Raw genomic sequence first — 14578 nt, forward strand, 5'->3', positions numbered from 1 at the left:
CCTCTCAAGTTATCACCTCTTGAAATTCTTAAAATTTGAATTTTTGACTCCTTATATTTCCGAAACCGCAAGCTTTTCCAAATTTTTATAAACGCAAAAAGCTAACGGTAAATTCCATGAAATTAAAAAATATAATTATTTTTCTTAACTCACACAATTAACCCTTAAAATCGAGCATTATGTTAACCCCATTTTATATTAATTTTTGCTTTATTTCAAACATTTCATATATGCGTCATCCTAAATATATGCAATTCTAGAAATAGTTTTGTATATGAATGAAAATAATTTTAATAGTTTGATAGGTATACAATATAGACTGTATATAAAAGCAGAATTTTCAGTTGTTGAAGGGAAAAGTGCTACAATACAAACCATTGGTTTGACCCAACTTTATTTTTATTTACTACAATTTGCTCACAAGTTTTACCGAACGAAACACATACTGATATTACACGAATATTAACGAAACTTGCCGATTTTTAAAGTCGCCCATTCATTAACCCTAGTACCTATTACTAGTCATATTGACGTGTAGGTGTAGGTCTTGCAAATTTATTGAAGCAAATTCATTTTTAATGTTTAAAAAAGAAATTAATGAAAAATAACATTTCTTGCATTTAAACACAAAATATCCTTAACTTCAATTGATACAAAATAAATAGTTTGTTTATGTCTTACATGGAACCTCTTACCTTATAGCCTGCGATTCTTTAGTTAATGAGAAGTTTTAACAACAATTGAGATGACAGTTAATGAGAAGTTGAGAAAAAATTTATGAATAATATGAAGTAAAACGTGGACACTCTATACAACTAATTTACATTATTTGAAAATAGTACACGATATGCATTTATATGTACTTAATATTGTATATATCGTACACGTATTGACATCAATATCGTAGATTGTTAAAAAAAATAAATGGACCAATATTACATACCTCTATATTTTTTTGTTTTTTATAAATACTTTCTCGCTTGTAAACCATTACTTGTGCATGGTTTGATATTACCAAAAGAATAAAAAAATGAAATATAAATAAAGGCAAAATTATTTTTTGGAAAAAAAATATAATATTATCGATATAAAATATGAAATATTTAAAATTCATTCATAAGGACTTCATGTACATTTTTTTATTAGAGACAATTTTTCTTTTTTAACAACATTAAAATGAAAAATAAATAACAAGTGTATACATAATATAATTGGCATGTATGAAGTCTTTGAAAAGGAACGTAACGATAACATACGCTAGTAAAATACCATCATAGAAAATCGTTAAAATTACACCATCATACATTTATGTGTAAATTGCATATAGATAGGCGCATAATGTTATTTTTTTGTTTTTTTTACTCCATTATCATTTATAATAAAAGCTATGGAGAATTTATTGCTAATATAATATTTTACATTATTTAATATAATAGGAGTACTAATTCATTAAAAATACTAAGTATAATATTTTCAATATTTTCAATAAACAAAAATATATGAATTTATTTTAATATCAGCTTGTTAATTTTAGTATTGCAATTTTAAAAAAAAATTATAATAAATGGATTATATAATACACATGTGATTTTTAGAATATTATTAAGGTCAATATTATTTAGGACATTGATTTAAATGTTTCCAAGTTCAAAACAAAAACAACTTAAATTATTCAATTTCAATACTAATATCAATAACGGTAATTATTCATACTGGCGTTTACCATACCATAGTAATAAAAAATACAGTATTTAAAATAAAGATCTCATTTTGTATGAAATATATAAACTGTTATACGTGTGTGCTCCTTCTACATAAATCATTCTATGCAAGAAAATTTGCATAAATTTCTTAAAAATTTTGTTGTTTACTTGTTAATTGCTTTTAATTTTTATACTTTAAAATTTTGCTACCCGTTGGTCACCATCTTAAGCAAAGAATATAGTTTTCAACACTTTAATGACAATCACAACTAAATTATTCACTGACTCAAAGAAAAATTACATGCAAATTTTCATCTAATTTTACTCTGTCTTCTTTTAATTTAAAAATCATAATTTTAAAATATTAGCCTTTATCTCAAGTAATGTAATTTTCTGAAATTAAAATTTAGAGAACTAAATGAACAATTTTAGTGAAAAATATTTGCATAGATTCTAGATTTTTATAAATTCCTGTTCATTTACAGCACTTAATTATTTTAGCACTTTGGGGTCTTAATATCGCAAAACAACTCGTAAAGTGTATTTGTATTACGATATCTAAGATAAAGAAAGTTTCTTTAAAGTTGGAAGAGTTTTCTATGAGTTCGAATATAGTTTCAATTCTAGAACCTTAATAGACTATACAAATTGCTTGATTTTTTAAACACGTAGCTACTCTTTATATGAAATTTTATAAAAATGTAATAAATACAAAATGAATAAAATTCTACTTACTACTTGTATCAATTTTTGGGACAATTGTATTCAATAATCCATTTGTCGATATGATTGAATCCTGAAAATAATCCAAAAAGAAAAAAATTAACAATTTTTTAAACAAAAAGAGGAATTTTAAAAATGTACTCAAACATAACAGACAAACAATTTTATATAAACTTCTATTTGCTTTGATTTTTAAAAAAAATCTGAATCCTTTAGTACAGACTTGGCATTACTAAAAATGAATATTGAACATGATTCCTGATTCTATTTTAAAAATCCTAAAATAAATGAAGTCTAAAGTCCATAAATAACTTATTTCTAACACGTAAAACTTAATTAAACACACTTGTTTCACTTCCACGTAACGAGATAAAACAAATAAATGTGAAAATGAATAAACACTGAGCTCGATTTCCCTCCTACACGGACAATTTTAGCAAAAAAAAAAAAATATGCTACCCTCATTTATGATTTTCAAATAAATTCTTAAATTAGTTAAAATAATTTTTTTCTTTACAAAAAATAAATATATATGTATATATATATGCGCACACAATAATATTATTTAAGTATATAAATTATGAAGATTAAGTATAAGAAACCCTAAAATTTGATAAATTTCTCGTTTTATTCCAACTCCTTTCACACAGCAAAAGAAAACAAGAAAACAAAATATATAAAAAGAGAAAATAAAAATCTGTGATCCTGATGGAACTCATAAAAATTAATAATACGCCATCATGAAGATTAAGATTTTACAAGGTAATATCTAAGAGTATGACAATAACACCCAAAATCAGTTGCCAAAATTATCCATATGTTCTAACAAATAAGGAAAAAAGTACTACCAAGAAATACAAAAAAATAAAAATAAAATAAAAATAAAAAAAAATTTTAATTTTCATAAGTGACTTATCCTTTAGAAAAAAAATAAAAACAAATGTGAATAATAAGCAGTTATGCGCAACACGCAAGAATTTATAATATGTGAAATTCATATTAAAGGAAATAAACACCATAAAAATGATAGCATAGGTAAAATAAGAAAATTTCTTTTGAACATTACACTACATAAGCCTGTAACATTACAGGTTGTTTTTGCAGAAATATTGTTATAGCATTAACTAGCCGCCCAGGTACGCGTAAATCAATTCACTAAATGTTGTAAAATCTTCAAGTCTTACTGCAAATTTATTTGTGGGTATTGGTCAACATAATTCTATTATCGTGGATATTAGTGGGCTCTATTATCGTAGCTATTGGTCAACATAATGATGACGCTAGACAATGTAGACAGAGCATTTGATTCCTAATTTCTGTGAAAAGTATGACTATTATTTCCTTAATTTTTCCATTTTCCATATTATAACGATTGTACTGAATAAACAAATTACGGGTAAATCTAAATGAACCAAAGACCTTGGGTTCTTTACATTTGTTTAGTAAGGAAAGCTCCAAAATTATTTAAAGTACTCGATTTTCAATAATTTTAAATGCTATATTATATATAAAATCAATTATTTTGACATTCTATTTGTGTCATTCATTTATTTTCAAAACATCCTGTAACATAATATAATGTTAACAATAACATAAAAACAAAAATTTTATTAATACAAAAGGATACACGCGCGTATATGAATAAGAAATATGTGCGCGTATATTATTACTCATATTCGCTTATTTTCCGATTTTCAAATGTTTTTTTTTGGTTACTTTAGGGTACCTTCTGGTCAAAATTTTGCACTTTAGTGAATTTTTCATAATAATATAATCTTGTAGGAATGTTAAGAATAAACCATAATCGTTATTCTTATCTCATTTTCTTCAAAAAATATCCTTATGAATATCTTTATTTTATTTATAATAATGTGTGAGTTTTCTTAAAAGAAAAAAAATAACTTTCTTTTTATTATAAATTATTTAAAAGTATTGCGAATAAAATAACAGTATATTAGGAGAATGAAAATTTTTGCTGCAGTAATCATGTTAGAGAATTTTACTTTATACTATTGAAAAAACATAATAATCGAAACGATAATACTGAGCCCATCATCATCAGCATCTCGTGATTATGGTAGTGATGATGATGTTGATGGTGATGTGGATATTATTGTGTAAATAAAGACGCGTCATAAATGATAAAAAATTATTCAAAAAAAAAATCTAACTGCAGAAGAAAACATTCAAAATTATTGAGTTTCAATAGAATAATTTTCATTTTGAATTATTAAGAACGCAAAAACAAAAAAATATCTAAATAAAAAATTCTTTATGTTTAAAAAAAATTTTATTTTTTTGTGGTTATTTGCCTTGTATTTGTTACCATTTGATATGAGATCAAAGTTGAAATTAATTTTATTATATTGATGTTACACACGATTATCTGAGATGAATTCAAAGTAAGTTTTTAAAAACAAAAATTTTGAAATCGACTCAAATTTCACATTAAATAACAATAATAATGTAGTTGCGGGAAAAAATGATTGCATGTACAATTTGTACATTTTTATGAATTTCCAGTATAATTTTATATTATATTGTATAATATGAAGAGCTTACGAATTGTATTATGAACAGATTTGCAATTTTCATGCGGAACAAGTGAAATTATTTCCAAGCGAAAAATAAAAATGAATATTTTTTTACCCTTTGTATTCTTATACGAGTAACAATATTTTAAAAATGGTATAAATTTATATTCGTAAGTCAGAGTAAATAAAAGTAAAATTGGTTTAAATTAAGAGAATTGGCATAAGGTCGACAAGAACTGTAAAATTATTAAAATTCTAATTAGATATACTCTAAAAACTTTACTTTTTATTGAAAAAAATAACTCATATATCCGTGAACAAGCATCATTTTTAATTTAGCATATTTAAGCTTAAAGCACCGACAAATTTTATATAATTCCGATACATTCTAAATTTATTATAAGGTAAAACAGAAAATTGTGATTTCATAAGTAGAAAAAATTATTAATCTGCTTTCATTTTTCAGAAAAAACCTGATAATTTCTCATACTTTCCGAAATCTAGACGAAAAATTTATTATTGTTAAATGACAATTTATCCACAAATTTTATGGAAACTGTACCTGTAGGTAATACTACATGTAAGTAAAGTACTACATATTATTCCGAAAAGTTTTGCAAATGATTGATTCAAAACTTTTGTTAAATGAATACGACCCTTAACTTTCAAAATACTAATTTTTCATTCACATCGGCAATTTATAAAGTTTTGATCATTACTCAGACCATTTACTGACTTGCAATAACGTAAAACAACACTTTGTATTTATCTACTCCTGTCAAAACTCATAAAATGGTCTATTTAAGCGAATTTCAATCGCTATAAATACAGGAATTTTCTAATTATTATAAATATTTTTTAAATTTACTACATTTTTTTTGTTCCCATCCACACCAGATAAGGCTTTATATAAAATTTCAATTTGAAAACAAGTTAAGAAACAAAATAATAAAATTTCCGAATTTTTCGTCTGGCTCGTAGTGATTTTAGTAGATTTTATGATGTCTCTAAGTAATGCCATAAGTGAAAATTGCCTTTCATTAATAACCAAACCTAATATTTAACTCCAAGTGATTCATCTATTACCAATATAAAATTTGAGTTGATAAAATAGAAATATATGGTGATAAAATATTCAATTAATGTAGAATTCAAGCAAACTGATATTTGTTGTTCTCTTAATTTAAATTCTTAAATATCTTATAAAATATTTATAATTGTTTGAAAAAACGTCAATTAAATTTATTTATGTTTACTCGCATTGGAGATGGTAAACCAGACATACTGATCCCAATTATTGTCCTAATTTTGCTGTAGAAAGCAAAATTATTGAAAATTATAAGAAATTTTTTTCTTCTAACATTTCTTTTGAGCGATCGCATCGCATGCAGTATGGGAGGATATGTTATAGTAGTAAAAATCACATGTCGAGTTTTCAACCTAAATGGACTTCCCAGAGAAGCGTAAAAAAACTGTTTTTAGAAAGGTGCCGACTCGTGTGTGCTCTTGTTTATCTTAATTTCGGCTAATCCACTTTAATGAAGATTGACACTTATATAATAGAAAAATACATTTAGAGTTTAAAATGGTGCAATAATGTAAAATTGACTCATACTAAAATTTAATTTTTCGTCACATCCACGAAATAAAATCAGTTATAAATTTTCAATACATACACAGTCTACGCAGAATTACAGAGTGTGTAGCACTTTTCTTCGTATAACAGTTTAACAATAACTTCTTTGCACTGTTCCGGCGCAAAGTCTTTCTTATAAGTTTATTATTAATTTAAAATAATTAAAATTCATGTTTATTTGAAATTTAATTTGAAAGCAATACCTCTCTTATTATACTTATAAACAACGTAATCCATAATATTACAGAATATATTCAAACTGAGGACACTATATAACAAAATAAACAATATAGAATAAAGAATAAAAGAAATAAAGAAGATAAAGAATAAGAAAATTATTCACATGTGCGAATCTATTTTGACCCATTCCTTTCAAATATTATTATACTCGTATATGTGATTACAATGCTTTTTATTCTATGTACACAAACTTCTTTGTCAACATTAATATATTTTTGTATAACAAAATCAGGTAAAACTATTGGGAATTGGCATATACAATATATAATGCACTATATTATATGATGTGATGCCAAAAACACAAAAGTTATTAAATTATTAGTATAGGGTAAATAATGCAGCTCATACAAATAAATGTGTATATTATTTGGGAACTAAAATTCTACATAATACGTATGTATACATTATGCTACCATCTTATCTGATATACATTCCATTCAATTTTTGAACAAGCTCTATTCGCAATATAGACGAAATTTTAAAAATTTGTAAGTGTATACTTAATCGACTTTTGTGTAAAAAAGAAACATTTCTTTTCATATTTAATTTTTTCATTACATACAAATATAAACCTATATACAGCATGCTGCATACCTCTACACACATTTTATACTTAGTTATACATTGCTTACATATCTACATGTTTAAATATTTTATTTTATTTTTTGTATCAAGAGAATTAAATTGTTATACTTGACAGAAATTAATAACTTTTTATGATCCTACTAATATGCAATATTTGTGAGTATAATAATATTATAATAGTATGCGTGTCTATTGAAAGTACAAATTATATTTCTTCACATATCCCTACATATGTAGGTGAACGCATACATTTCAAAAAAATTTTATAATACCAATAATATTTAGAATTAATTTTAAACTAATTTTGTCTTAGAGAATATTTAGGTGCATATTATGTATACGTTTATACTAAAAAATGATATGATTTTAAAAAATTGTTAATGGATGTGTGTGTGTAACCATTCTAAATAAATTAACTTCAATTCTAACATCACAAATTGTTGGTATAAGAGCATATAATTTTTGTTTTTTTTTTTCCTTTTTGTTCAAAGGTTTTTACTACCTATATCTGTTGTGACAAAAAAATGCATAATAGTGTCGGGGAATCTTAAGTTTGCCACTATTGTTATACTTTTAGCTACATTTACAAAAGCCAATTGAGAACAAATACCTATCCATTTGTCCATTCTTTTCTGAGAAGAGTGAACAAAAATAAGAGGAAAAAAAACTAGAAGGAGTGAATAAGAAAAGAAAATGCATAATTAAGATTTTATTGGATATCTTGATTTTATTTCTTAAAATATGGTAAATTTTCCCATAGTCAACAAAATGACATCAAAATGACATCAAAAAGTATAACAGTTGAGGTTGAGGTAATTTTGTAGAAAATTTTTTAAATTTTTTGGAAAATATTCCATAAAACTTTGACAAAATTCTTGAAATTAAAATTGAAATAATTGAGCAGTTAAAGAGGCCTATGGAAATGATATATCTTGTTGATTCCATACAAAAAATATTTTATGTGTGTTATGTGTTATACATCTTATACCCGATAATCATTAATTCAACTGATTCGGACTTGAAATTAATCGTTAGCAATTTTAGTTAAAAGTTTTGAATTTTGATTTTTTTCAAAAAATTTTAGACATATCTTTAATAAGACAGTCCATTTAACTTGAGCAGAACTCATGTTTGCAGAGCAAAATTTCTGAAAAGGATAAAAATATTTATAATGCAATAATTTCATATTTGCAGGTGTTATGAACTCAAAAGCATACTAATATAGCCTGCGAAAACTACATTTTTTGCGAGTTATGTACAAATCAGTGGTCGTGTTGATTTCCTTCACAAAGTTATTCTATTTGGTGTCGTATATAGGACGTTATAAAGTTATTCTCCCATTGGTGTCGTATACAGCACGACATAAAATGCCAAAAGCCCGAAATTTTAAATATTCGTATTTATTTATATATCCATTTACTTTACTTGATTTTTAAAACTATAATAGGGAAGTATCGAACTGGTATTAAAGCTCTAAATGGATGATTCTTCAGAGTTTTTATGATTGGGAAAATAATTGATATGCCTTAACTTTACAACAATATTTTTGACAAATATCCGTAACAGCTTCGAAAATGTTACGGAAAATTTTGTCAGAGAAAATTTTTTTCAATCTGATTTTTTTTAACTGTCCAAAACTACTCTTTTCCTTCCTAACACATGAACTCTTTTTTTTTCCTTAAATAAACCCAATTTTCAAAAATTGAATAGTAAAATAAAATGAAAAGAATATTTGAAAAAAAAATTTTATAATGAAAAAAAATTACTTTGGAAAATTTCAAAGAATTTTCAAGGTTAAAGGAAAATTAAATAAATCATTTGAAAAAAAAAAACAAAAATAATTTTTTACGGTTCCCTTGTTACTCACTAATTTTCTAAATAAAATTAAGAGCTTTATGCTCGACATTTGGAACAACTTGTCATCTATTTTCCTTTCTCTTTTTTTATCCTTTTTTTCACCTATGCATATATTTTTAGCTCTACATTACTTTCATTCCCTTAACTTATCCTATTTTTCCTAATTTTTTTTTTTTTACATTTTTAATATTAAATTACTGCGTAACATCAACATTTAAAGTGAAAAATTAAAAAATAACGTGGCACATATTGAAATTAATTCTACAACTCTTTTTCATTTTAAATAATTCACCGTTATATATCACCGGTATACAGGGATTAATAACTTATTATATATATAATTATAAATATTTTTCCCTTAGCTATTTGCTCAAAAAAAAAAAAATTGAAATAATGAAAAGAAAAAATTAGGTAACAGAGGTACCTAAAAAAACAAAAAAAAAATTTATAATAAATATGAAAAAAAAAAATTATTTATACCGTTACTGCATATTTCATTCATAATAATTATGAATATATTATAGTGCATGATGTATTAAAATTTTTACGATATAAATTTTTTGCAAATAAATAAGCAGGAGGAAAATTGTCTAGCTCATAAATTAATTAAATAATTGTTAATTTTTCGTAATTTGTAATTTTGAACATTGTAGTTATAGAAGAAATCATATAACAACCATTTTTCAATAAAGAGGAGAAACAATTTCTGAAAATCTTGTATTTGCAATAAGATTATCAAGCAAGCAATTATAAACTCTCTAGAAAAACAGTAATACACATTTATTATTGAGTTTCGGCCAAAATGGTTCGTATTATTTTAAATCTTAGTAAACTAAGCCATAAGTCATTTCGTGCAAATTCGTAAACACCCGAATTTTCACCTCAAATTTCGTTTAATTTTAATTTCATATTTAAATAGTTAATTATTAAGTTCCCTATATTTAAGGTTAATAATCAAAATATTTAAGGTGAATATTTCAAAATTAATATGCTTTTTTAATAATTTTGCTAAACAAAAAATCTGGTTTACAGTGTTAATTAGTAAAGCCTATGTAACTTAACGTATAATGCAAGCAGAAAGCTGACTTAGACATGAAACATATTCAAAACCTGGAGTTTTATAAAATAATCTGCGATATAGCGAACAGGAGATGTATGAAATATTACAATAAAAAATCTTTGGCTATTCCCGTACCTATAATTTTAAAAAGTTCCTCATTATATACAATTAAGGACAGCGTATACCAAAATACTTAGGAACTATACATAAAGACCCGATGTAATTCATAATCTTTTATAAACTGAAATCAATTGAAATTTAATTTCAACCTATACATCTATACTAAAAGTGCATAAACTCCAAACGTCAATCGGAATATTTGCCCAAAAAATTTTTGCTAGTTTTGATCATTTTTGTTTTTGTATAAAATATTTGATTAATTCGTAAATTATTAATAATGTTATATTTTAATAAGGATTATATTAATAAGGATTTCTATTCAATAAGAAGATTAAAAATAATTAAAATGTATTGATGTATTGAATATATGGTTATGATACAAGCAATACTACTTACTAATTATTTTCTTTCTGAAATGTTAAGTTACGTCCATCTAAAACATATAGTTATTATAATTTAAATATTTGAGATTTAATTATGCACGACTAGTGCAAGAATTACTTTGCTAGTAACTCTAGGTATAATAATAATTGTTAATTTAGTTTTGAAAGTTTTACAGCATATACCACTGTTTAATTTCTTATCTTTATTATTTTTTTTAGCATAGAATTTTATTCACTTCAATTAACTGCAGATTATAATGAAACGAGAAAAAATAGAGTTGACCTTGCCAACTCTGTGATACCTGTACAAATTTATCCTATGTGCGAATAAATATACCATAGTTGACTATGGGACAGACTATGACTATAAGTTGCCGTATTACCATATTAATTTATGCAAAATTTCAGTACTGTCTTTTCAATATTTTCTATGTGAAACGAGTCAAGAAATTTCAATTATTTTTTTTACACATAGCAGCCATAATAATATCCATGTTTTCATGAGATTTCTATATTATAGTTTCAATAACTTGTGAGATAATGCCAAATAACTTTTGGAGTTGTAGGGCTGCTACCAGAAAGAGCGAAGCAATTTCAGCGACATTTATCAAACACATATAGCCAAATAACTTTTGAAGTTGTATGGGAAGTACCAGAAGAGCCAAGCAATTTTAACGAATTTTATCAAGCACATCGGCCCTATTAATATATTTTATTTAACCAAAATTTCAATACCAAAGCTTTCACAGTTCCTAAGATATAGTCAAATAAATTTTGAAGCTGTATGGTAGCTACCCGAACTAGTCCTTACTACAATAAATCATTTGTGAAAATTTAGTGAACTCAGACAATGCTAAATCAACTTAGAATTCGACGCTGATCAAAAACATACACTTGAGTCCATATCTAAAACCATTATTTCTTAGCGTTACAAACAGCATTCTTAGCGTAAAGCAAATTTAGTATACCTTTCGAAAATACGTTCGTACGGGTATAAAAAAGAAAAATATTAAGGAAAATTAACCATGATAATTATCCTAGCTAAATATTTTTATTTTTCATATGTGTGCAAGTGGATACCTGGTTTTCCTCAAATTTTACTACAAGCTAAATTACATACCCTTTTTGCGTATTTATTTTGATAATACTGTTATATAATAATATAATTATGTGTAATACATACTAATATATACCCATTAGCAGATATTTTCAAGTTGTTATACCATCAAAAAATATGATTATGTAAGATTAAACCATTTTTGTAAGCACTTAAAATATTTAAAAATATTTTAAATAATTAAAAATATATTTTTATTTTTTTTTTTTTGTTAAAATGCATCTATAGTAATTCAGAAACTTTTAATATACAAAATAATTTTATTATAATATTAAAATTTACTTGAATATTTTAAACAGAATAATACAAGTACTTTATAGTTAAAAAATTAGAATTATAATGATTTTAACATGTATAGTTTGTTATACGAAATTAAAATGAGACCCTGACGTGTTATCATAACTTAAAATTAAAATTATTTAAAAGTAAAGTAATTCCTGTTAATTTTCTTATAATAAGTTCAGTGATCATATAGAATAATTCAATTTGGAGAACTATTTTTAAATGTAATTTTTGTTCTTTTACTCTACATATTTTCATTTTTAATACAAGACATTCTTTACTTGCAAATCAACTAAGATTAGTTCACCATTATATCCTATTGCATGGGTTTCTTATGGGTAGAGAGCCAGGGTCCCCCCGGGCCCATTTAACTACCAATACGCTCAAAGAATTGTCTTCAATGAAAATGTTGATTATTTTTTTCGAAATACAAAATTTTTTTAAGAATTAATTAACAAACGACTAATTTATTGATTTAGATATTATGTAAGAACAAATTAAAAGTAAATAATTTAGAATATTTCCATGTTCTTCTTGTGTAGGTTTGGGAAACCACAAAACTAAAAAATTAACTATGATTTATTTAACCATTATAATTATTTTAAAAGTATTTTTAAAACAATTTTAAACTTAACAACTTGTGGTAAAGCAAAATTTTTAATTTCTATTAATAAAGTTAAAAAAAGTTATTGACTATGACAACCGCGATACTATTAAGAACTTCAAAAAACAACAATAAAATGAATATTTTATTTAACTTGGTTGTTTTTTTTACTTTTAAAAGTAATTTAAAATCAAATATTTTCTAGACAATGTACTGAAAATGCTCTGTAACAGAATGTTTTAATTTCTGTGGCTTTTTGTTGAAAAAATCAATTTCAAATTACATGAAAATTTAGAAAGAAAAACCACATTTTTATTATGTAACGCTTAATAAGACTATAAGTTATAAATTTAAGAATAAATACCTATAAGGAATATTAAGTACTCAAACTCTTTGTGCTACATGAAATTTAAATATAATGGAAAAGTAATTCTCTATTTCCATTACACTCTTAAAAATTCGTTCTTAGAACAAATGCGACTGACTATACCTTATATGGCTTTTCTGGTTCTGGTTTAATTTTTTTAGTTTATTAATACAACACGTGAGAAGGTTCTCTCAAACCCGTTGCGTATCCTTTTCATTATATGTTACAAATTCATTAATACTGTTATACAGAACTACGAAATCTCCATAATGCAATTGAATTATTTAATTACAAAAGAAACGTTTGCAATTTTCAAATAACTAGTGGTCCAATTATTTGTGCTGCAAATCGGGAAATATATTTATACGTTATTTCGTTTTGTGTGTGGAAAATTTCATATATAAAATATTAAAGTAAAGAAAACCTTTACCTGATATTGTGCGAATGTTGTAGATTTTCTTCAGGAATTCGATTTGGAATTCAACACTTTAAAAAAAATGATTATGTAATTTGTTTTTTTTTGTCAGGGCTTAATAGGGCTTTTTTCAGATAATAATAAATTGTGCACTTATCTCGGCTAATTTGAAGTTGCTCTATTAAAAAATTTCTTTAATCAATATTGCTTGATTCAATATAAATTCATATAGTCAAGAAAGACAAATGTACACATATTCTAAATAAATTGAGTTATTAAAATTCCTTAAGTAGAAATTAATATTAACTATATGTATTTCAATTTAAATCCAAAACATCTAAGGTTTTCAATTCAAAATACAAACATAATATTGTGTGATATTAGCATATAATATTTTTTAACACAGAAAAAAAAAATTAATATTTAATTTTTTTTATTTTAAATTTGTTGTGCATGTTCATGCCATTTATGAATTTAACACAACATATTATACAGGCATGTCAATTATATCACAACATAAACACACACGAACTTATCGTTACAGAAGGCAAAATTTTAAAATTGCGTGTCCATGCAATTTTAAAATTCATATTTGTACATTAATTGCGTGTGACATTATTTTTTTTTTTTTTTTAAATAATGAATAAAATTATTATTTTAATAATCGCTTTAATTGAAAAGGAAGTCCTAAATACATAAATTTAATACAAAATTTTTCAAAAGAATGAAAAATAAGAACCAAGAATATAGTGACATAAATTTAACATTAATTGGAAATTATTTTTTTTTTAATAAAATTTTTTATTTTAAGAAATTTAATAATTAAGTATATTATAATTGTGTGTGCTTAAATTAATATTTTAAATTTAAAAAATAATTACCGCAAAAAACAATGTTTAATTTCATATGTTTCGGCATGATAGTATTTTCTTTGATTTATTCTAGGAGTAAA

At 24.4% G+C, this 14578-nt stretch overlaps 1 protein-coding gene across 1 annotated transcript in view; it reads right to left on the reverse strand.

Moving 5' to 3' along the window:
- Positions 1–2296: 2296 nt before the first annotated feature.
- LOC129614409 (myb-like protein Q) overlaps positions 2297–14578 on the reverse strand; it is a 102620-nt gene continuing 90338 nt past the window's right edge. Inside the window, exon 5 of the mRNA XM_055528997.1 lies at positions 2297–2499. Coding sequence (XP_055384972.1) covers positions 2431–2499 — 69 coding nt within the window. The 3' untranslated portion in view covers positions 2297–2430. The remainder of the gene's footprint in view (positions 2500–14578) is intronic.

Source organism: Condylostylus longicornis, unplaced genomic scaffold (assembly GCF_029603195.1).
Source record: "Condylostylus longicornis isolate FDR11 unplaced genomic scaffold, ASM2960319v2 ptg000107l, whole genome shotgun sequence".
NCBI lineage: Eukaryota > Metazoa > Arthropoda > Insecta > Diptera > Dolichopodidae > Condylostylus > Condylostylus longicornis.